At 59.2% G+C, this 23665-nt stretch overlaps 1 protein-coding gene across 1 annotated transcript in view; it reads right to left on the minus strand.

Moving 5' to 3' along the window:
* LOC139256590 (ubiquitin carboxyl-terminal hydrolase 5-like) overlaps window positions 1–23007 on the minus strand; it is a gene marked incomplete at its 3' end in the record, with an annotated part of 23638 nt that extends 631 nt beyond the window's left edge. The window contains exons 1-7 of the mRNA XM_070874261.1: window positions 22794–23007; window positions 18565–18659; window positions 16589–16782; window positions 12653–12724; window positions 10657–10741; window positions 9559–9684; window positions 8008–8161 (exon numbers count right to left, since the gene is read on the minus strand). Coding sequence (XP_070730362.1) covers window positions 8008–8161; window positions 9559–9684; window positions 10657–10741; window positions 12653–12724; window positions 16589–16782; window positions 18565–18659; window positions 22794–22953 — 886 coding nt within the window. The remainder of the gene's footprint in view (window positions 1–8007; window positions 8162–9558; window positions 9685–10656; window positions 10742–12652; window positions 12725–16588; window positions 16783–18564; window positions 18660–22793) is intronic.
* Between the last annotated feature and the right edge of the window lie 658 nt (window positions 23008–23665).

Raw genomic sequence — 23665 nt, forward strand, 5'->3', positions numbered from 1 at the left:
CTAACTTGCGAGTGAGAGAGAGATCAGGCTAACTCGCGAATGAGTGAGAGAGAGAGATCAGGCTAACTCGTGAGTGAGAGAGAGAGATCAGGCTAACTTGCGAGTGAGAGAGAGATCAGGCTAACTCGCGAATGAGTGAGAGAGAGAGATCAGGCTAACTCGTGAGTGAGAGAGAGAGATCAGGCTAACTTGCGAGTGAGAGAGAGATCAGGCTAACTCGCGAGTGAGTGAGAGATCAGGCTAACTTGCGAGTGAGAGAGAGATCAGGCTAACTCGCGAGGGAGAGAGAGAGATCAGGCTAACTTGCGAGTGAGAGAGAGATCAGGCTAACTCGCGAGTGAGTGAGAGAGATCAGGCTAACTCGCGAGTGAGTGAGAGAGATCAGGCTAACTCGCGAGTGAGTGAGAGAGATCAGGCTAACTCGCGAGTGAGTGAGAGAGATCAGGCTAACTCGTGAGTGAGAGAGAGAGAGAGAGATCAGGCTAACTCACGAGTGAGTGAGAGAGAGAGATCAGGCTAACTCGCGAGTGAGTGAGAGAGATCAGGCTAACTCGCGAGAGAGAGAGAGAGAGAGAGAGAGAGAGATCAGGCTAACTCACGAGTGAGTGAGAGAGATCAGGCGAATTCGTGAGTGAGAGAGAGATCAGGCGAACTCGCGAGTGAGTGAGAGAGAGATATCAGGCTAACTCGCGAGTGAGTGAGAGAGAGATATCAGGCTAACTCGCGAGTGAGTGAGTGCAGGGTAACACGCGACTGAGTGAGTGAGATATATCAGGCTAACTCGCGAGTGAGTGAGTGAGATCAGGGTAACTCGCGAGTGAGTGAGATCAGGGTAACTCGCGAGTGAGTGAGAGAGAGAGATCAGGCTAACTCGCGAGTGAGTGAGTGAGAGAGATCAGGCTAACTCGCAAGTGAGTGAGTGAGATCAGGGTAACTCGCGAGTGAGTGAGTGAGATATATCAGGCTAACTCGTGAGTGAGTGAGAGAGATCAGGCTAACTCGTGAGTGAGTGAGTGAGAGAGAGATATCAGGCTAACTCGCGAGAGAGAGAGTGAGAGATATCAGGCTAACTCGCGAGTGAGAGAGAGATATCAGGCTAACTCGCGAGTGAGTGAGTGAGAGAGATCAGGCTAACTCGTGACTGAGTGAGAGAGAGATCAGGCTAACTCGTGAGTGAGTGAGAGATTTCAGGCTAACTCGCGAGTGAGTGAGTGAGAGATATCAGGCTAACTCGCGAGTGAGATATATCAGGCTAACTCGCGAGTGAGAGAGAGAGATCAGGCTAACTCACGAGTGAGTGAGAGAGATCAGGCTAACTCGCGAGTGAGTGAGAGGGATCAGGCTAACTCGTGAGTGAGAGAGAGAGATCAGGCTAACTCGCGAGTGAGTGAGTGAGAGAGATCAGGCTAACTCGCGAGTGAGTGAGTGAGAGAGATCAGGCTAACTCGCGAGTGAGTGAGTGAGAGATCAGGCTAACTCGCGAGTGAGTGAGAGAGATCAGGCGAACTCGCGAGTGAGTGAGAGAGAGAGAGATCAGGCTAACTCGCGAGTGAGTGAGAGAGAGAGATCAGGCTAACTCGTGAGTGAGTGAGAGAGATCAGGCTAACTCGTGAGTGAGTGAGATCAGGCTAACTCGTGAGTGAGTGAGATCAGGCTAACTCGCGAGTGAGTGAGATCAGGCTAACACGTGAGTGAGTGAGTGAGAGAAATCAGGCTAACTCGCGAGTGAGTGAGAGAGAGATATCAGGCTAACTCGCGAGTGAGTGAGTGCAGGGTAACTCGCGAGTGAGTGAGTGAGATATATCAGGCTAACTCGCGAGTGAGTGAGTGAGAGATATCAGGCTAACTCGCGAGAGAGAGAGTGAGAGAGATCAGGCTAACTCGTGAGTGAGTGAGAGGGATCAGGCTAACTCGCGAGTGAGTGAGTGAGATCAGGCTAACTCACTAGTGAGAGAGAGAGATCAGGTTAACTCACGAGTGAGTGAGAGAGATCAGGCTAACTCACGAGTGAGTGAGAGATCTCAGGCTAACTCGGGAGTGAGAGAGATCAGGCTAACTCGCGAGTGAGAGAGATCAGGCTAACTCGCGAGTGAGAGAGATCAGGCTAACTCGCGAGTGAGAGAGATCAGGCTAACTCGCGAGTGAGAGAGATCAGGCTAACTCGCGAGTGAGAGAGATCAGGCTAACTCGCGAGTGAGAGAGATCAGGCTAACTCGCGAGTGAGAGAGATCAGGCTAACTCGCGAGTGAGAGAGATCAGGCTAACTCGCGAGTGAGAGAGATCAGGCTAACTCGCGAGTGAGAGAGATCAGGCTAACTCGCGAGTGAGAGAGATCAGGCTAACTCGCGAGTGAGAGAGATCAGGCTAACTCGCGAGTGAGATAGATCAGGCTAACTCGCGAGTGAGAGAGATCAGGCTAACTCGCGAGTGAGAGAGATCAGGCTAACTCGCGAGTGAGAGAGATCAGGCTAACTCGCGAGTGAGAGAGATCAGGCTAACTCGCGAGTGAGAGAGATCAGGCTAACTCGCGAGTGAGAGAGATCAGGCTAACTCGCGAGTGAGAGAGATCAGGCTAACTCGCGAGTGAGAGAGTTCAGGCTAACTCGCGAGTGAGAGAGTTCAGGCTAACTCGCGAGTGAAAGAGATCAGGCTAACTCGCGAGTGAGAGAGATCAGGCTAACTCGCGAGTGAGAGAGATCAGGCTAACTCGCGAGTGAGAGAGATCAGGCTAACTCGCGAGTGAGAGAGATCAGGCTAACTCGCGAGTGAGAGAGATCAGGCTAACTCGCGAGTGAGAGAGATCAGGCTAACTCGCGAGTGAGAGAGATCAGGCTAACTCGCGAGTGAGAGAGATCAGGCTAACTCGCGAGTGAGAGAGATCAGGCTAACTCGCGAGTGAGAGAGATCAGGCTAACTCGCGAGTGAGAGAGATCAGGCTAACTCGCGAGTGAGAGAGATCAGGCTAACTCGCGAGTGAGAGAGATCAGGCTAACTCGCGAGTGAGAGAGATCAGCCTAACTCGCGAGTGAGATCAGCCTAACTCGCGAGTGAGAGAGATCAGGCTAACTCGCGAGTGAGAGAGATCAGGCTAACTCGCGAGTGAGAGAGATCAGGCTAACTCGCGAGTGAGAGAGATCAGGCTAACTCGCGAGTGAGAGAGATCAGGCTAACTCGCGAGTGAGAGAGATCAGGCTAGCGAGTGAGAGAGATCAGGCTAACTCGTGAGTGAGAGAGATCAGGCTAACTCGCTAGTGAGAGAGATCAGGCTAACTCGCGAGTGAGAGAGATCAGGCTAACTCGCGAGGGAGGGGGAGAGATCAGGCTAACTCGAGAGTGAGTGAGAGAGATCAGGCTAAGTCGCGAGTGAGTGAGAGAGATCAGGCTAAGTCGCGAGTGAGTGAGAGATCAGGCTAAGTCGCGAGTGAGTGAGAGAGATCAGGCTACGTCGCGAGTGAGTGAGAGAGATCAGGCTAACTCGCGAGTGAGAGACAGATCAGGCTAACTCGTGAGTGAGTGAGAGAGATCAGGCTAAGTCGCGAGTGAGAGAGAGAGATCAGGCTAACTCGTGAGTGAGTGAGATCAGGCTAACTCGTGAGTGAGTGAGAGAGATCAGGCTAAGTCGCGAGTTAGTGAGAGAGATCAGGCTAACTCGCGAGCGAGTGAGAGAGATCAGGCTACGTCGCGAGTGAGAGAGAGAGATCAGGCTAACTCGCGAGTGAGTGAGAGAGATCAGGCTAACTCGCGAGTGAGTGAGAGAGAGAGAGAGATCAGGCTCACTCGTGAGTGAGAGATCAGGCCAACTCGTGAGTGAGTGAGTGAGATCAGGCTAACTCGCGAGTGAGTGAGTGAGAGAGATCAGGCTCACTCGTGAGTGAGAGAGCTCAGGCTAACGCGCGAGTGAGTGAGAGAGATCAGGCTAACTCGCGAGTGAGTGAGAGAGATCAGGCTAACTCGCGAGAGAGAGAGAGAGATCAGGCTACCTCGCGAGTGAGTGAGAGAGAGAGAGAGATCAGGCTCACTCGTGAGTGAGAGATCAGGCTAACTCGTGAGTGAGTGAGTGAGATCAGGCTAACTCGCGAGTGAGTGAGTGAGAGAGATCAGGCTCACTCGTGAGTGAGAGAGCTCAGGCTAACGCGCGAGTGAGTGAGAGAGATCAGGCTAACTCGCGAGTGAGTGAGAGAGATCGATCAGGCTAACTCGTGAGTGAGAGAGATCGATCAGGTTAACTCGTGAGTGAGAGAGAGATCAGGCTAACTCGCGAGTGAGTGAGCGAGATCAGGCTAACTCGCGAGTGAGAGAGAGAGAGAGATCAGGCTAACTCGCGAGTGAGTGAGAGAGATCAGGCTAACTCGCGAGCGAGTGAGAGAGATCAGGCTAACTCGCGAGCGAGTGAGAGGCATCAGGCTAACTCGCGAGCGAGTGAGAGGCATCAGGCTAACTCGCGAGCGAGTGAGAGGCATCAGGCTAACTCGCGAGCGAGTGAGAGGCATCAGGCTAACTCGCGAGCGAGTGAGAGGCATCAGGCTAACTCGCGAGCGAGTGAGAGGCATCAGGCTAACTCGCGAGCGAGTGAGAGGCATCAGGCTAACTCGCGAGCGAGTGAGAGGCATCAGGGTAACTCGCGAGCGAGTGAGAGGCATCAGGCTAACTCGCGAGCGAGTGAGAGGCATCAGGCTAACTCGCGAGCGAGTGAGAGGCATCAGGCTAACTCGCGAGCGAGTGAGAGGCATCAGGCTAACTCGCGAGCGACTGAGAGGCATCAGGCTAACTCGCGAGCGACTGAGAGGCATCAGGCTAACTCGCGAGCGAGTGAGAGGCATCAGGCTAACTCGCGAGCGAGTGAGAGGCATCAGGCTAACTCGCGAGCGAGTGAGAGGCATCAGGCTAACTCGCGAGCGAGTGAGAGGCATCAGGCTAACTCGCGAGCGAGTGAGAGGCATCAGGCTAACTCGCGAGCGAGTGAGAGGCATCAGGCTAACTCGCGAGCGAGTGAGAGGCATCAGGCTAACTCGCGAGCGAGTGAGAGGCATCAGGCTAACTCGCGAGCGAGTGAGAGGCATCAGGCTAACTCGTGAGCGAGTGAGAGGCATCAGGTTAAGTCGCGAGCGAGTGAGAGACATCAGGCTAACTCGCGAGCGAGTGAGAGACATCAGGCTAACTCGCGAGCGAGTGAGAGACATCAGGCTAAGTCGCGAGCGAGTGAGAGACATCAGGCTAAGTCGCGAGTGAGTGAGAGACATCAGGCTAAGTCGCGAGTGAGTGAGAGACATCAGGCTAAGTCGCGAGTGAGTGAGAGAGATCAGGCTAACTCGCGAGTGAGTGTGAGTGAGAGAGATCAGGCTAACTCGCGAGTGAGTGTGAGTGAGAGAGATCAGGCTACCTCGCGAGTGAGTGAGAGAGAGAGATCAGGCTCACTCGTGAGTGAGAGATCAGGCCAACTCGCGAGTGAGTGTCATCAGGCTAACTCGCGAGTGAGTGAGAGACATCAGGCTAAGTCGCGAGTGAGTGAGACAGATCTGGCTAACTCGCGAGTGAGTGAGTGAGATCAGGCTAACTCGCGAGTGAGTGAGAGACATCAGGCTAACTCGCGAGTGAGTGAGAGAGATCAGGCTAACTCGCGAGTGAGAGAGAGATCAGGCTAACTCGCGAGTGAGAGACATCAGGCTAACTCGCGAGTGAGTGAGAGACATCAGGCTAACTCGCGAGTGAGTGAGAGACATCAGGCTAACTCGCGAGTGAGTGAGAGACATCAGGCTAACTCGCGAGTGAGTGAGAGACATCAGGCTAACTCGCGAGTGAGTGAGAGACATCAGGCTAACTCGCGTGAGTGAGAGTCATCAGGCTAACTCGCGAGTGAGTGAGAGACATCAGGCTAAGTCGCGATGAGTGAGAGAGATCAGGCTAACTCGTGAGTGAGTGAGAGATCAGGCTACGTCGCGAGTGAGTGAGAGAGATCAGGCTAACTCGCGAGTGAGAGAGAGAGATCAGGCTAACTCGCGAGTGAGTGAGAGAGATCAGGCTAACTCGCGAGTGAGTGTGAGTGAGAGAGATCAGGCTACCTCGCGAGTGAGTGTGAGAGAGAGAGATCAGGCTACCTCGCGAGTGAGTGAGAGAGAGAGATCAGGCTCACTCGTGAGTGAGAGATCAGGCCAACTCGTGAGTGAGTGAGAGAGAGAGATCAGGCTAACTCGCGAGTGAGTGAGAGAGATCAGGCTAACTCGCGAGTGAGTGAGAGACATCAGGCTAACTCGCGAGTGAGTGAGAGAGATCAGGCTAACTCGCGAGTGAGTGAGAGAGATCAGGCTAACTCGCGAGTGAGTGAGAGAGATCAGGCTAACTCGCGAGTGAGTGAGAGAGATCAGGCTAACTCGCGAGTGAGAGAGAGAGATCAGGCTAACTCGCGAGTGAGAGAGAGAGATCAGGCTAACTCGCGAGTGAGTGAGACAGATCTGGCTAACTCGCGAGTGAGTGAGTGAGAGAGATCAGGCTAACTCGCGAGTGAGTGTGAGTGAGAGAGATCAGGCTACCTCGCGAGTGAGAGAGAGTGAGAGATCAGGCTAACTCGTGAGTGAGTGAATGAGAGAGATCAGGCTAACTTGCGAGTGAGTGAGATCAGGCTAACTCGCGAGTGAGTGAGACAGATCTGGCTAACTCGCGAGTGAGTGAGAGAGATCAGGCTAACTCGCGAGTGAGTGTGAGTGAGAGAGATCAGGCTAACTCGTGAGTGAGAGAGATCGATCAGGCAACTCGTGAGTGAGAGGGATCAGGCTAACTCGTGAGTGAGAGAGATCAGGGTAACTCGTGAGTGAGTGAGAGAGATCAGGCTAACTCGTGAGTGAGTGAGAGAGATCAGGGCAACTCGTGAGTGAGTGAGAGATCAGGCTAACTCGTGAGTGAGAGAGATCGATCAGGTTAACTCATGAGTGAGAGAGAGATCAGGCTAACTCGTGAGTGAGAGGGAGAGATCAGGCTAACTCGTGAGTGAGTCCCACACCGGGTGTGCACCATCAGGCTAACTCAGCACTCGGCCCGGGATGGAGCCTGTGCGTGTGTGCTCAGCCCCACACCGGGTGTCAGAGATCAGGCTAACTCAGCACTAGGCCCAGGATGGAGCCTGTGCGTGTATGCTCAGCCCCACACCGGGTGTCAGAGATCAGGCTAACTCAGCACTAGGCCCGGGATGGAGCCTGTGCGTATGTGCTCAGTCCCACACTGGGTGTGTCCGATCAGGCTAATTCAGCACTCGGCCCGGGATGGAGCCTGTGCGTGTGTGCTCAGCCCCACACCGGGTGTCAGAGATCAGGCTAACTCAGCACTAGGCCCAGGATGGAGCCTGTGCGTGTATGCTCAGCCCCACACCGGGTGTCAGAGATCAGGCTAACTCAGCACTAGGCCCGGGATGGAGCCTGTGCGTGTGTGCTCAGTCCCACACCGGGTGTGTCCGATCAGGCTAATTCAGCACTAGGCCCGGGATGGAGCCTGTGCGTGTGTGCTCAGTCCCACACCGGGTGTGCGCGATCAGGCTAACTCAGCACTAGGCCCGGGATGGAGCCTGTGCGTGTGTGCTCAGTCCCACACTGGGTGTGCGCGATCAGGCTAACTCAGCACTAGGCCCGGGATGGAGCCTGTGCGTGTGTGCTCAGTCCCACACTGGGTGTGCGCGATCAGGCTAACTCAGCACTAGGCCCGGGATGGAGCCTGTGCGTGTGTGCTCAGTCCCACACCGGGTGTGTCCGATCAGGCTAACTCAGCACTAGGCCCGGGATGAAGCGTGCGTGCGTGTGTGCTCAGCCCCACACCGGGTGTGTGAGATCAGGCTAATTCAGCAGTAGGCCCGGGATGGAGCCTTTGCGTGCGTGCGTTCGTGCTCAGCCCCACACGGGGTGTGTGAGATCAGGCTAACTCAGCACTAGGCCCGGGAGAGATGGACCCTGGCGCCCCGGAGCCTGCTGCCAGTTGGGAGGGGTGGGCGGGAGGAGTAGGTTATTTGTCGGGTCCTGGTCTAACCTTTGTTGACGGCAGCCTCCATGGGGACGGGGAGCTGCATGATGTAGTCCACTCGCTGCGTGTACTTGACTTTGCCAGAAGCCAGGCAGTTGATCCTCTCCTCCACGAGGAAACGGAAAGCTTCATTGGGATTCTCCGAACTCCGGCAGTTCCTCTGGAGGCACAGGGAACAAATGAGACAACAGCTGATGGCAGTGCTGGAACGGTGCCTGGGGACCAGGGATTTCAGATCTGTGGAGACTGGAGATGCTGTGGTTGTTCTCCTTGGAGCAGAGGAGGTTAAGGGGGAGGTTGACCAGAATGGTTCCTGGGGATGAGGGACTTCAGTTACATGGTGAGACTGGAGAAGCCGGGGTCACAATGGGGATGGTCAGACGGATCAATCAATCAACCTGGATTTATACAGCACCTTGATACAGGGCTATGGGGAGAGAGCGGGGCAGTGGGATTAGTTTGTGGATTGGTACAGGGCTATGGGGAGAACACGGGGCAGTGGGATTAGTTTGGGGATTGATACAGGGCTATGGGATTAGCTTGCGGATTGATACAGGGCTACGGGGACAGTGGGATTAGTTTGGGGATTGATACAGGTCTGTGGGGAGAGAGCGGGGCAGTGGGATTAGTTTGGGATCGATACAGGGCTATGGAAAGAGAGCGGGGCAGTGGGATTAGTTTGGGGATTGCTACAGGGCTATGGGATTAGTTTGGGGATTGATACAGGGCTATGGGGAACGAGTGGGGCAGTGGGATTAGTTTGGGATTGATACAGGGCTATGGGGAGAGAGCGGGGCAGTGGGATTAGTTTGGGGATTGATACAGGGCTATGGGGAGGGAGTGGGGCAGTGGGATTAGTTTGGGATTGATACAGGGCTATGGGGAACGAGTGGGGCAGTGGGATTAGTTTGGGATTGATACAGGACTATGGGGAGAGAGTGGGGCAGTGGGATTAGTTTGGGATTGATACAGGACTATGGGGAGAGAGCGGGGCAGTGGGATTAGTTTGGGATTGATACAGGACTATGGGGAGAGAGCGGGGCAGTGGGATTAGTTTGGGATTGATACAGGGCTGTGGGGAACGAGTGGGGCAGTGGGATTAGTTTGGGATTGATACAGGACTATGGGGAGGGAGTGGGGCAGTGGGATTAGTTTGGGATTGATACAGGACTATGGGGAGAGCGGGGCAGTGGGATTAGTTTGGGATTGATACAGGACTATGGGGAGTGAGCGGGGCAGTGGGATTAGTTTGGGATTGATACAGGACTATGGGGAGGGAGTGGGGCAGTGGGATTAGTTTGGGATTGATACAGGACTATGGGGAGAGAGCGGGGCAGTGGGATTAGTTTGGGATTGATACAGGGCTATGGGGAGAGAGCGGGGCAGTGGGATTAGTTTTGGGATTGATACAGGACTATGGGGAGAGAGCGGGGCAGTGGGATTAGTTTGGGATTGATACAGGGCTATGGGGAGGGAGTGGGGCAGTGGGATTAGTTTGGGATTGATACAGGGCTATGGGGAGGGAGTGGGGCAGTGGGATTAGGTTTGGATTCTCACCTCCACCATGTTGATGAAATGTAGGAAGAATTCTTGAGCGTCCTGCTGTCTGTTGGTGGAGAACTCTGGGTGACCCTTGCCGACCAAGGACTTAAACATGCGAGGAGCAATACCGTCGGGTTCAACCTGGCATGGAACGGAGCAGAGGAAGGCAATCAATCACCCCTCGGCCGCACAGCACGATCCCAGAAACCCCACCACACCCTACCGATCACTCACAGACTGGTCTCGCCACATCCACCACTCCCCTCCATCACACATATAACCCCCACATCTACACCCTGTCGATCACAAACCACTCACTCCGATCACCTGCACCAACCCAATTCTACAGCATCATCATAGACAGTCCCTTGGAATCGAGGAAGACTTGCTTCCACTCAAAGTGAGTTCTGAGGTGACTGATCCGTCCAATACGGGAATTACAGTCTCTGTCACAGGTGGGGCAGACAGTGGTTGGACGAAAGGGTGGGTGGGGAGTCTGGTTTGCCGCAACGCTCCTTCCGCTGCCTGCGCTTGCTTTCTGCACGCTCTCGGCGACGAGACTCGAGGTGCTCAGCGCCCTCCCGGATGCACTTCCTCCACTGAGGGCGGACTGGTCTTTGGCCAGGGACTCCCAGGTGTCGGTGAGGATGTTGCACTTTATCAGGGAGGGTGCCCCTTGTAACGTTTCCTCTGCACACCTTGGGCTCGCTTGTCGAGAAGGAGTTCCGAGTCGAGCGCTCGCTTTGGGAGTCTCGTGTCTGGGGCGTGCGCAGAATGTGGCCCTGCCCAGCGGAGCTGATCGAGTGTGGTCAGTGCTTCGATGCTGGGGATGTTGGCCTGGTCGAGGATACCAACGTTGGGGCGTCTGTCCTCCCAGGGGATTTGCAGGATCTTGCGGAGACATTGTCGGTGGTATTTCTCCAGCGACTTGAGGTGTCCAGATCTACACCCTCGCGATGACAAACCACCCGGCTCCCATCACCCACCCACACTAATCCAATTCTCCAGACTCCAGACCTACAGCAGTGTGGTTGGCTCTTAACTGCCCTGTGAAATGACACGCACGCTCGCACACGACTAGAACGTTGATTATTTTTTTTTAATGAATCATACCTTCTCTGTTTCTGGATCGGTTTCATCTGTCTCTGGAGGGGGTTTAGAGTGGTCTCCGGACAGTAACCCATAGCCCAACTTAGCTCTGAGAGTGTGAGAGAGGGAGGGGGAGAGAGAGGGATAAGTAACATCGGAAGATAAAAGAACTTACCACACGATGCTCAACACAGCATGACACCCGATCACAATCTGCCTTGCACACATGTGCACACGGGAGCGCGAGAATGGGAGCACGCCAGGGGGATTATATGGGGCTGCATTTTCGTCTTTGATGTTTTGGGGGCGATAATGGCGTTGGGGTGGGGAAGTTAGCGCCTGGGAACAGTTTGTGCGTCGGTCGGTAAGTTTGGGCAGTCGGGCCCTCGTGCCAAGGGAGGCATTGTACACCTCTCGCAGGGAGCGAGGAAAGGAAATTCCCCTGCTAAAGAACCGGGCCGGGAGCGTGGCGAGAGATGCAGGGGGAAACCAACACAAAAACATGCCCAGAACATCGTCACGCCACAACACAGATCGCTAAAACAGTCCACCCTGGGATGGGAACATCTCCGCAGGTCGGGGCTTGAAACAGAGCTGGAGCGTTGGGCCCCGAGGACATTGTGGGCCACCCCGAGCTGTGCGAGAACATCTCCGCAGGTCGGGGCTTGAAACAGAGCCGGAGCGCTGGGCCCCGAGGACATTGTGGGCCACCCCGAGCTGTGCGAGAACGTCTCCGCAGGTCGGGGCTTGAAACAGAGCCGGAGCGCTGGGCCCCGAGGACATTGTGGGCCACCCCGAGCTGTGCGAGAACATCTCCGCAGGTCGGGGCTTGAAACAGAGCCGGAGCGCTGGGCCCCCGAGGACATTGTGGGCCACCCCGAGCTGTGCGAGAACATCTCCGCAGGTCGGGGCTTGAAACAGAGCCGGAGCGCTGGGCCCCGAGGACATTGTGGGCCACCCCGAGCTGTGCGAGAACGTCTCCGCAGGTCGGGGCTTGAAACAGAGCCGGAGCGCTGGGCCCCGAGGACATTGTGGGCCACCCCGAGCTGTGCGAGAACATCTCCGCAGGTCGGGGCTTGAAACAGAGCCGGAGTGCTGGGCCCCCGAGGACATTGTGGGCCACCCCGAGCTGTGCGAGAACGTCTCCGCAGGTCGGGGCTTGAAACAGAGCCGGAGCAACTGCAGCTCCCAGAGCGAGCGGACACAAATGTGCAACGGCTTGGAGGTGGGCAACATCATCAGGTCCCGAGAGATTGGGGGGGGCGGAGGAGCGGCGAGGGCGGGGGGACGGAGGAGCGACAAATGAGGGTACGGGGCCCAGGCGCAGCATGCGCCAGCCCACACTGCGATATATGTGCAAACTAAGTCCATGCAGCAGAGCTGGTCTCCAGTCGTCCTGGTTAACCCTTGACCCTGGACCAAGACCTCGCTCTGTCAAGCCCGTGTGGTGGCTGATGTGCAACGGCCACCCCACGTTAAAAAACTGCACCAACAGGCATCTTCCACCCCCTCAGTTCGAGTTCAGGACTGGAACATCGGGTCCTTCATTGAAACACCTGTGAACTCATGTGGTAGCAAGTCACCCTCGCTCGAGGGACCGCCGAATAGGACAACCCTTTGCCGACTGCATGATTGAACCACCCTGATTTCTGACAGCTCGAGGCACGCTTCTGGACGGACGGGAGCTCGAACTCGCGCAGGTGTCACATGCAGGGGCGTCGCACACGGGCACAGCTCTTCCAGCCGGTGCTGCTCCACGCCGACACAAAACCAGATCCCGAGGATCGGCGCGGGGCGCTGGAGGCTGACGGGCCTTCCCAGAAGGCCTCACCGCTGCCATTGCCAGGGCAAAAAACGGAGCGGAGAGGAGCCGAAAGTGGCGTGCTAGAGGGTGCGTGTTATTGACAGGCTGCTATACTGATTCCCAACCGGTTGTTATTCCGACCACCCTGCTGTCTTTGCCACCACAGCTTAACCAGAGACGAGCGCGTATTCCGAAAACCTGCAAGTGGTCACGTACACCTGAGTGTTGAAATCCTGAGTAGGGTCAGTTGGTGAGTCCTTGAAAATCTTCTCCAGGTTCCCGACATACCTGAAAGCGGGGAGAGAGAGAGAGCGAGAGAGGATTGGAATTCAGAAGAATGAGAGGTGATCTTATCGAAACGTATCAGATTATGAGGGGGACTCGACAAGGTGGATGCAGAGAGGATGTTCCCACTGATGGGGGAGACTAGAACTAGGGGGCATGGTCTTAGAATAAGGGGCCGCCCATTTAAAACTGAGATGAGGAGGAATTTCTTCTCTCAGAGGGTTGTAAATCTGTGGAATTCGCTGCCTCAGAGAGCTGTGGGAGCCGGGACATTGAATATATTTAAGACAGAGATAGACTTTCTTAACCGATAAGGGGAGAAGGGGGCGGGCAGGGAAGTGGAGCTGAGTCCATGATCGGATCAGCCATGGTCGTATTAAATGGCGGAGCAGGCTCGAGGGGCCGACTCCTGCTCCTATTTCTGAGGAGAGAGGAATTAAGCACAGGCCTCAGGGAGCAAACTTTCCTTCCTTGGTATGGCTTGAAGAAGGGACTTGGAGGTGGTAGTTCCCTTCCCCAAATCATCCGGGGGGGCGGGGTGGGGGGGTGAGGAAGACGAGCAAGGACCGACAGCCTCAGGCCAGTCAAAGCCTGAAAACGGGATCCCCCCTCGCCCCAGGCACCATCTCGAAGAGCGCAGTGAGGGCAGCTTTTCCAACTGGAAGGCTGTTTCCAGTGAGGTTCCGCAGGATTCACTACTCTGTACATCAATGATTTAGACTTGACTATAGGGGGTGTGATTAAGAAGTTTGCAGATGATACTAATGTCGGCCGTGTGGTTGATGATGAGGATGAAAGCTGCGGACTGCAGGAAGAGATCAATGAACTGGTCAGGTGGGCAGAGCGGTGGTAAATGCAGTTTAATCCGGAAAAGTGTGGGTAATGCCTTTGGTGAGGGCTAACAAGGGAACACATATTAAATGGTCGGACACAGAAGTGCAGAGGAACAAAGGGACCGTGGAGTGCATGTGCACAGATCCCTGAAGGTAGGACAGGTCAACTAACGTAGTTCAGGCGGCAGACGGAATACCTGCCTTTATTAGCGGAGGCATAGAATACAAGAGCAGGGAGGTTCTGCTTGAACCACATAAGGGAGAACCAGTGGATGTGGTGTATTTGGACTTTCAAAAGGCTTTGGACAAGGCCCCACACAAGAGATTGGTGTGCAAAATCAAAGCACCTGGTATTGGGGGTAATATACTTATGTGGATAGAGAACTGGTTGGCAGACAGGAAGCAGAGAGTCGGGATAAACGGGTCCTTTTCAAAATGGCAAGCAGTGACTAATGGAGTGCCGCAGGGTTCAGTGCTGGGACCCCAGCTCTTTACAATATACATTAATAATTTAGATGAAGGAATTGAATGTAATATCTCCAAATTTGCAGATGACAATAAGCTGGGTGGCGGTGTGAGCTGTGAGGGGGACGCTAGGAGACTGCAGGGTGACTTGGACAGGTTAGGTGAGTGGGCAAATGCATGGCAATATAATGTGGATAAATGTGAGGTTATCCACTTTGGGGGCAAAAACACGAAGACAGATTATCTGAATGGTGGCAGATTAGGAAAAGGGGAGGTGCAATGAGACCTGGGTGTCATGGTTCATCAGTTATTGAAAGTTGGCATGCAGGTACAGCAGGCGGTGAAGAAGGCAAATGGTATGTTGGCCTTCATAGCGAGAGGATTTGAGTATAGGAGCAGGGAGGTCTTACTGCAGTTGTACAGGGCCTTGGTGAGCCCTCACCTGGAATAGTGTGTTCAGTTTTGGTCTCCTAATCTGAGGAAAGATGTTCTTGCTATTGAGGGAGTGCAGCAATGGTTCACCAGACTGATTCCCGGGATGGCAGGACTGACATATGAGGAGAGACTGGATCAACTGGGCCTTTATACATTGGAGTTTAGAAGGATGAGAGGGAATCTCATAGATACATATAAAATTCTGACAGGACGGGACAGGTTAGATGCAGGTAGAATGTTGCCAATGTTGGGGAAGTCCAGAACCAGGGGTCACAGTCTAAGGATAAGGGGTAAGCCATTTAGGACTGAGATGAGGAGAAACTTCTTCACTCAGAGTTGTTAACCTGTGGAATTCCCTGCCGCAGAGAGTTGTTGAGGCCAGTTAATTGGATATATTCAAGAGGGAGTTAGATATGGCTCTTACGGCTAAGGGGATCAAGGGGTATGGAGAGAAAGCAGGAAAGGGGTACTTAGGGAATGATCAGCCATGATCTTATTGAATGGTGGTGCAGGCTCAAAAGGCCGAATGGCCTACTCCTGCACCTATTTTCCATGTTTCTATATAACACTGGTTACACCACAGCTAGAGTACTGCGTGCAGTTGTAGTCACCACAGTACAGGAAAGATGTGATTGCACTGGAGAGGGTACAGAGGAGATTCACCAGGATGTTGCCTGGACTGGAGAATTTTAGCTACGGGGAAAGATTGGATAGGCTGGGGTTGTTTTCTTCGGAACAGAAGAAACTGAGAAAAGACCTAATTGAAATATATAAAATTATGAAAAACCTGAATAGGAAGGACCTGTTTCCCTGAGCAGAGGGGTCAACAACCAGGGGGCAGAGATTTAAATAATCAGTAGAAGGGTTAGAGGGGAGATTAGGAAAGATCTCTCCTCCACATTCCACCCAACGTAAACTAGAAGTGATCCAAAACTCGGCTGGCGTGTCCTAACTCGCACCGAGTCCCGCTCACCCATCACCCCCTGTGCTCACTGACCAACATTGGCTCCTGGTTAAGAAACGCCTCGATTTCAAAATTCTCATCCTTGTTGACAAATCCCTCCATGGCCCCCACACCCCTCCCCATCTCTGTAACCTCCCCCAGCCCAATACCCCTCCCTATCTCTGTAACCTCCTCCAGCCCCTACACCCCTCCCTATCTCTGTAACCCATCCCACTCCGCCCCCCGAGATGTCTGCACTCCTCTAATTCTGCCCTCCTGAGCATCCCTGATTATAAATCGCTCCACCATCGGTGGCCGTGCCTTCTGTTGCCTAGGCCCCAAGCACTGGAACTCCCTGCCTAAACCTCACCGCCTCTTGACCTCACATTCAAGACGCTGCTTAAAATCCACCTCTTTGACCGAGCTTCTGGTCACCTGCGCTAATTTCTCCTTATGCGGCTCAGTGTGAAATTTATTTTGTGTGTCTGCTAACAGTCCTGTGACGCGCCTTGGGACGTTTCACTACGTTAAAGAGCCGATACTGTGCAAGGAGCAGCGTGCGGCAGCCCGGCCCGAAAATCAGCACGGTCCCGGCCTGCAAGACCATCAGCAGGCCGGGGACATTAGAGGGAGCAGCGAGTGGCGGCAAACCACTGCAGGGAGAAGCGCGTGCTGCTGCAGGAGGGCGACGGCTGACGACAGCGCGGGCAGGTACAGCTGGAGCGGCAATCGTTCGTACAGGGATGTGATCAGGGCCCTGGAGAGGCGCGAGGTCAGGGCCCAGGGGCAGCACGGACCAGCCCACACTGTGACGTGTGCGTGCGCTCGGTCTGTGCGGCAGAGCTGGTCTCCAGTCGTCTTGGGTAATCCTCGTCACTGGACCAAGACCGAGCTCTGTCAAGCCCGTGTGGTGGCTGGGATGCAATGGCTACCACACGGTAAAAATATCCACGCACAGGCATCTTCCACCCTTCAGGATGTAGCGCGGGACCTGGAATACAGGTCCTCCACTGAAACCCCTATGAACTCATCCCTTTCTGGTGTGGAAGCAAGTCATCTTCGTTTCGAGGGACTGCCTATGACGATCTCTCTTCTCCTCCTCCTCCCCCGCCTCCCTGTCCCCCTCTCTCCCCCTGCCCCCCGCCGAGCACAATGCTGGGATGGGGAAATCGGGAGCCTGAAACCACTCACTTGTTCTGGAAGTCGGGAATGCTGAACACCACCTGCATGACAGAGTTGAGGTAACAGCTGTTGCCCAGGTTCTGGATGCCGGTGTACTCGGGTCCGTAGAGGGGCTTGAGCTGGACGCCAGACTCCTGGATGGTCTCCCACTCCCCGATCCGCTGGTTCATGTCGATCTCCAACTCGGTCATGGTCTTATCGGTCTGCGTCCGTGAAGAGAGAGAGTGAGAGGGAACACAGCGGTCAACGAGCAACCCGTCTCAAGACCCAATGCGTCGACTGCTCCAAACACCTGATACATGGCGTCACTCTGTCCAATAACCAAGTATCAGCAGTGGCTCAGTGGGTAGCATACAGAGGAAAGCTCACTCTACACTGTCCCATCAAACACTCCCAGGGCAGGTACAGGGGGTTAGATACAGAGTAAAGCTCCCTCTACACTGTCCCATCAAACACTCCCAGGGCAGGTACAGGGGGTTAGATACAGAGTAAAGCTCACTCTACACTGTCCCATCAAACACTCCCAGGGCAGGTACAGGGGGTTAGATACAGAGTAAAGCTCCCTCTACACTGTCCCATCAAACACTCCCAGGGCAGGTACAGGGGGTTAGATACAGAGTAAAGCTCCCTCTACACTGTCCCATCAAACACTCCCAGGGCAGGTACAGGTGGTTAGATACAGAGTAAAGCTCCCTCTACACTGTCCCATCAAACACTCCCAGGGCAGGTACAGGGGGTTAGATACAGAGTAAAGCTCCCTCTACACTGTCCCATCAAACACTCCCAGGGCAGGTACAGGGGGTTAGATACAGAGTAAAGTTCCCTCTACACTGTCCCATCAAACACTCCCACGGCAGGTACAGGGGGTTAGATACAGAGTAAAGCTCCCTCTACACTGTCCCATCAAACACTCCCAGGGCAGGTACAGGGGGTTAGATACAGAGTAAAGCTCCTTCTACACTGTCCCATCAAACACTCCCAGGGCAGGTACAGCACGGGGTTAGATACAGAGTAAAGCTCCCTCTACACTGTCCCATCAAACACTCCCATGGCAGGTACAGGGGGTTAGATACAGAGTAAAGCTCCCTCTACACTGTCCCATCAAACACTCCCAGGGCAGGTACAGGGGGTTAGATACAGAGTAAAGCTCCCTCTACACTGTCCATCAAACACTCCCAGGGCAGGTACAGGGGGTTAGATACAGAGTAAAGCTCCCTCTACACTGTCCCATCAAACACTCCCAGGGCAGGTACAGCACGGGGTTAGATACAGAGTAAAGCTCACTCCACACTGTCCCATCAAACACTCACAGGGCAGGTACAGGGGGTTAGATACAGAGTAAAGCTCCCTCTACACTGTCCCATCAAACACTCCCAGGGCAGGTACAGGGGGTTAGATACAGAGTAAAGCTCCCTCTACACTGTTACCATCAAACACTCCCAGGGCAGGTACAGGGGGTTAGATCCAGAGTAAAGCTCCCTCTACACTGTCCCATCAAACACTCCCAGGGCAGGTACAGGGGGTTAGATACAGAGTAAAGCTCCCTCTACACTGTCCATCAAACACTCCCAGGGCAGGTACAGCACGGGGTTAGATACAGAGTAAAGCTCCCTCTACACTGTCCCATCAAACATTCCCAGGGCAGGTACAGCACGGGGTTAGATACAGAGTAAAGCTCCCTCAACACTGTCCCATCAAACACTCCCAGCGCAGGTACAGCACGGGGTTAGATACAGAGTAAAGCTCCCTTTACACTGTCAAACACTCAGGTGGTGGGTTCAAGTTCCAATCCAGGCACTTGAGCACATAAATCGAGGCCGACACTCAGGGAGCGCCGCACTGCCCGAGGGCCGCACTGTTGGTGGTGCTGTCACTCTGATGAGACGCTATATCGGTAACGACTGATCTCAACCCCCGGTACACCGAGTCCCTCCCTCCCTCCCTCTGCCGGGTTTGGTGTCGGCAGCTGAGGACGAAATACCCACCTTCTGCATCTTCATCATGTCGATTCCAAAGTGAGAAAGATGCTCAGCCAGGTTCGGGTCCAATACCATGTCGTCCTCATCGTACGAATATACGTCTGTCAGAGGGAAGGACACAGGAAGATCAGCTGGGGGGGGGGGGGGGGGGAAGGGAAGGGAAGGGAAGGGAAGCGAGCGAGGGGAGGGTGAGGGGGGAGAGCAAGCGAGGGCAGGGGGTGGGGGAGGGGGAGTGGGGGAAGAGAGACCGAGCTAAGGGGAGAAGACCAAATGCGCCTATGGTGCTCCGGTGGCTGTATATGCAGTCAGAGGAGCAAAGGGCAGGTCGGAAGGCCGGGGGAGGGTTGCGCGGGAGCAAGGAGCGGGGCGGAGGTTGGGGGGCAAAGGGGTGGGGCCAAAGGGCGGGGGCCGGGGGAGGGGCAAAGGGCGGAGGCCGGGGGGGGGGGGGGGGGGGGGCAAAGGGCGTAGGCCGGGGGGGGGGGCAAAGGGCGGAGCCGGGGGGGGGGGGGCAAAGGGCGGAGGCTGGGGTGGGGGGCAAAGGGTGGAGGCCGGGGGGAGGGGGGGGGCAAAGGGCGGAGGCCGGGGGGCAAAGGGCGGAGGCCGGGGGGGGCAAAGGGCGGAGGCCGGGGGGGGGCAAAGGGCGGAGGCCGGGGGGGGGCAAAGGGCGGAGGCCGGGGGGGGGCAAAGGGCGGAGGCCGGGGGGGGGGGGGAAAAGGGCGGAGGCCGGGGGGGGGCAAAGGGCGGAGGCCGGGGGGGGGGCAAAGGGCGGAGGCCGGGGGGGGGGCAAAGGGCGGAGGCCGGGGGGGGGGCAAAGGGCGGAGGCCGGGGGGGGGGCAAAGGGCGGAGGCCGGGGGGGGGGGGGCAAAGGTGGAGGGGTGGAGGCCGGGGGGGGGGGGGGGGCAAAGGGCGGAGGCCAGGGGGGGACAAAGGGCGGAGGCCAGGGGGGGGCAAAGGGCGGAGGCCAGGGGGGGGCAAAGGGCGGAGGCCAGGGGGGGGGCAAAGGGCGGAGGGCAACAGGGGGGGCGGAGGCCAAGGGGGGGCAAAGGGCGGAGGCCGGGGGGGGGCAAAGGGCGGAGGCCGGGGGGGGGCAAAGGGCGGAGGCCGGGGGGGGGGCAAAGGGCGGAGGCCGGGGGGGGGGCAAAGGGCGGAGGCCGGGGGGGGGCAAAGGGCGGAGGCCGGGGGGGGGCAAAGGGCGGAGGCCGGGGGGGGGCAAAGGGCGGAGGCCGGGGGGGGGGCAAAGGGCGGAGGCCAGGGAGGGGCAAAGGGCGGAGGCCAGGGGGGGGCAAAGGGCGGAGGCCAGGGGGGGGCAAAGGGCGGAGGCCAGGGGGGGCAAAGGGCGGAGGCCAGGGGGGGGCAAAGGGCGGAGGCCAGGGGGGGGCAAAGGGCGGAGGCCAGGGGGGGGGGCAAAGGGCGGAGGCCAGGGGGGGGGGCAAAGGGCGGAGGCCAGGGGGGGGCAAAGGGCGGAGGCCAGGGGGGGGGCAAAGGGCGGAGGCCGGGGGGGGGGGGGCAAAGGGCGGAGGCCGGGGGGGGCAAAGGGCGGAGGCCGGGGGGGGCAAAGGGCGGAGGCCAGGGGGGGGCAAAGGGCGGAGGCCAGGGGGGGGCAAAGGGCGGAGGCCAGGGGGGGGGCAAAGGGCGGAGGCCAGGGGGGGGCAAAGGGCGGAGGCCAGGGGGGGGCAAAGGGCGGAGGCCAGGGGGGGGCAAAGGGCGGAGGCCAGGGGGGGGCAAAGGGCGGAGGCCAGGGGGGGGCAAAGGGCGGAGGCCAGGGGGGGGCAAAGGGCGGAGGCCAGGGGGGGGCAAAGGGCGGAGGCCAGGGGGGGCAAAGGGCGGAGGCCAGGGGGGGCAAAGGGCGGAGGCCAGGGGGGGCAAAGGGCGGAGGCCAGGGGGGGCAAAGGGCGGAGGCCAGGGGGGGCAAAGGGCGGAGGCCAGGGGGGGGCAAAGGGCGGAGGCCAGGGGGGGGCAAAGGGCGGAGGCCAGGGGGGGGCAAAGGGCGGAGGCCAGGGGGGGGCAAAGGGCGGAGGCCAGGGGGGGGCAAAGGGCGGAGGCCAGGGGGGGGCAAAGGGCGGAGGCCAGGGGGGGGCAAAGGGCGGAGGCCAGGGGGGGGGCAAAGGGCGGAGGCCAGGGGGGGGGCAAAGGGCGGAGGCCAGGGGGGGGGCAAAGGGCGGAGGCCAGGGGGGGGGCAAAGGGCGGAGGCCAGGGGGGGGCAAAGGGCGGAGGCCAGGGGGGGGCAAAGGGCGGAGGCCAGGGGGGGGGCAAAGGGCGGAGGCCAGGGGGGGGCAAAGGGCGGAGGCCAGGGGGGGGCAAAGGGCGGAGGCCAGGGGGGGGCAAAGGGCGGAGGCCAGGGGGGGCAAAGGGCGGAGGCCAGGGGGGGGCAAAGGGCGGAGGCCAGGGGGGGGCAAAGGGCGGAGGCCAGGGGGGGCAAAGGGCGGAGGCCAGGGGGGGGCAAAGGGCGGAGGCCAGGGGGGGGCAAAGGGCGGAGGCCAGGGGGGGGCAAAGGGCGGAGGCCAGGGGGGGGCAAAGGGCGGAGGCCAGGGGGGGGCAAAGGGCGGAGGCCAGGGGGGGGCAAAGGGCGGAGGCCAGGGGGGGGCAAAGGGCGGAGGCCAGGGGGGGGCAAAGGGCGGAGGCCAGGGGGGGGCAAAGGGCGGAGGCCAGGGGGGGGCAAAGGGCGGAGGCCAGGGGGGGGCAAAGGGCGGAGGCCAGGGGGGGGCAAAGGGCGGAGGCCAGGGGGGGGCAAAGGGCGGAGGCCAGGGGGGGGCAAAGGGCGGAGGCCAGGGGGGGGCAAAGGGCGGAGGCCAGGGGGGGGCAAAGGGCGGAGGCCAGGGGGGGGGCAAAGGGCGGAGGCCAGGGGGGGCAAAGGGCGGAGGCCAGGGGGGGGCAAAGGGCGGAGGCCAGGGGGGGGCAAAGGGCGGAGGCCAGGGGGGGGCAAAGGGCGGAGGCCAGGGGGGGGCAAAGGGCGGAGGCCAGGGGGGGGCAAAGGGCGGAGGCCAGGGGGGGGCAAAGGGCGGAGGCCAGGGGGGGGCAAAGGGCGGAGGCCAGGGGGGGGCAAAGGGCGGAGGCCAGGGGGGGGCAAAGGGCGGAGGCCAGGGGGGGCAAAGGGCGGAGGCCAGGGGGGGGCAAAGGGCGGAGGCCAGGGGGGGGCAAAGGGCGGAGGCCAGGGGGGGCAAAGGGCGGAGGCCGGGGGGGGCAAAGGGCGGAGGCCAGGGGGGGGCAAAGGGCGGAGGCCAGGGGGGGGCAAAGGGCGGAGGCCAGGGGGGGGCAAAGGGCGGAGGCCAGGGGGGGGCAAAGGGCGGAGGCCAGGGGGGCAAGGACAGGGGGCAAAGGGCGGAGGCCAGGGGGGGGCAAAGGGCGGACCAGGGGGGGGGCAAAGGGCGGAGGCCAGGGGGGGGCAAAGGGCGGAGGCCAGGGGGGGGCAAAGGGCGGAGGCCAGGGGGGGGGCAAAGGGCGGAGGCCAGGGGGGGGGCAAAGGGCGGAGGCCAGGGGGGGGGCAAAGGGCGGAGGCCAGGGGGGGGCAAAGGGCGGAGGCCAGGGGGGGGCAAAGGGCGGAGGCCAGGGGGGGGCAAAGGGCGGAGGCCAGGGGGGGGCAAAGGGCGGAGGCCAGGGGGGGGCAAAGGGCGGAGGCCAGGGGGGGGCAAAGGGCGGAGGCCAGGGGGGGGCAAAGGGCGGAGGCCAGGGGGGGGCAAAGGGCGGAGGCCAGGGGGGGGCAAAGGGCGGAGGCCAGGGGGGGGCAAAGGGCGGAGGCCAGGGGGGGGCAAAGGGCGGAGGCCAGGGGGGGGCAAAGGGCGGAGGCCAGGGGGGGGCAAAGGGCGGAGGCCAGGGGGGGGCAAAGGGCGGAGGCCAGGGGGGGGCAAAGGGCGGAGGCCAGGGGGGGGCAAAGGGCGGAGGCCAGGGGGGGGCAAAGGGCGGAGGCCAGGGGGGGGCAAAGGGCGGAGGCCAGGGGGGGGCAAAGGGCGGAGGCCAGGGGGCGGGGGCAAAGGGCGGAGGCCAGGGGGGGGCAAAGGGCGGAGGCCAGGGGGGGGCAAAGGGCGGAGGCCAGGGGGGGGCAAAGGGCGGAGGCCAGGGGGGGGCAAAGGGCGGAGGCCAGGGGGGGGCAAAGGGCGGAGGCCAGGGGGGGGCAAAGGGCGGAGGCCAGGGGGGGGGCAAAGGGCGGAGGCCAGGGGGGGGCAAAGGGCGGAGGCCAGGGGGGGGCAAAGGGCGGAGGCCAGGGGAGACGGTCCCACCAGGGCTACTCACTCACTCACCAGCTCCGTCGGGGGTGATCGTGCCCAGCTTCACAGCCAGCGGGTAGCCACACTGCTTGTAGTGCTCCAGTGCGTGGTTGTTGCCGCCGCTGCCGTCAAAGTAGCGCCGGCCGCACAGGATGGAGCCATCGGTCAGGTTCAGCCAGAGATTCTCCTTCATGTCACAGCGGGAGCACTTCCACCCACTGAGGGAGAGCAAGAGGTAGAGCGGTCAGAGAGAGAGAGTGGGGAGTGGGTGGGGACCTGGGGGCCTGAGAGGGCGTGTGGGGGAGGGGGCGGCCCTGCAGGGAGAGGGGGGGGGGGGGGAGGGAAAGTGTGGAGGGCCCAGGGAGTGTGTGGGCCCTTGGAAGGTACGTAAGGGGGGGGGGGGGGGCCTGGAAACAGGGGGGGGGGTGGCTGTGGGGTGACCCTGGAAAGGGGGGGCTGGATTAGGGGGGAGGTGGGGGGGGAGAGCCTAGAATGGGGGGCTGGATGAGGGATCAGGGGGGGGGGCCCCAGAGAGAGCAGTGTGGGTGGGGGGAGGGCCCAGAAGGGAGCGTGTGTGGCTGGGGGGGGGGGGGGGGGGGCCCAGAAGGGGGAGTGGGCCCAGACGGGGTAGTGTGAAGGGGGGGGGGGGGGGGGGGTGCTAGAAGGGGTGTAACGGAGAGAAGAGGGGAGCGTGGTGGCCACAGAGGGTGAGTGGCCCCAAAAGGGGGGGGGGGGGGGGGGAGAAAGAGTGTGGGGCCCAGAGGGTGAAGTGTGGTGGGCCCAGAGGTGGGGGGAGCCCCCAGAGTGGGGTATGTGTGGTGGAGGGGGAGGTCGAGAGGGAGCCTGGCCGGGGGGGGGGGGGGGGGCGGGGCGTGGGGAGGAGAGAGAGGGGGCGTGGGGGACCC

Source organism: Pristiophorus japonicus, unplaced genomic scaffold, assembly GCF_044704955.1.
Source record: "Pristiophorus japonicus isolate sPriJap1 unplaced genomic scaffold, sPriJap1.hap1 HAP1_SCAFFOLD_740, whole genome shotgun sequence".
Lineage (NCBI taxonomy): Eukaryota > Metazoa > Chordata > Chondrichthyes > Pristiophoridae > Pristiophorus > Pristiophorus japonicus.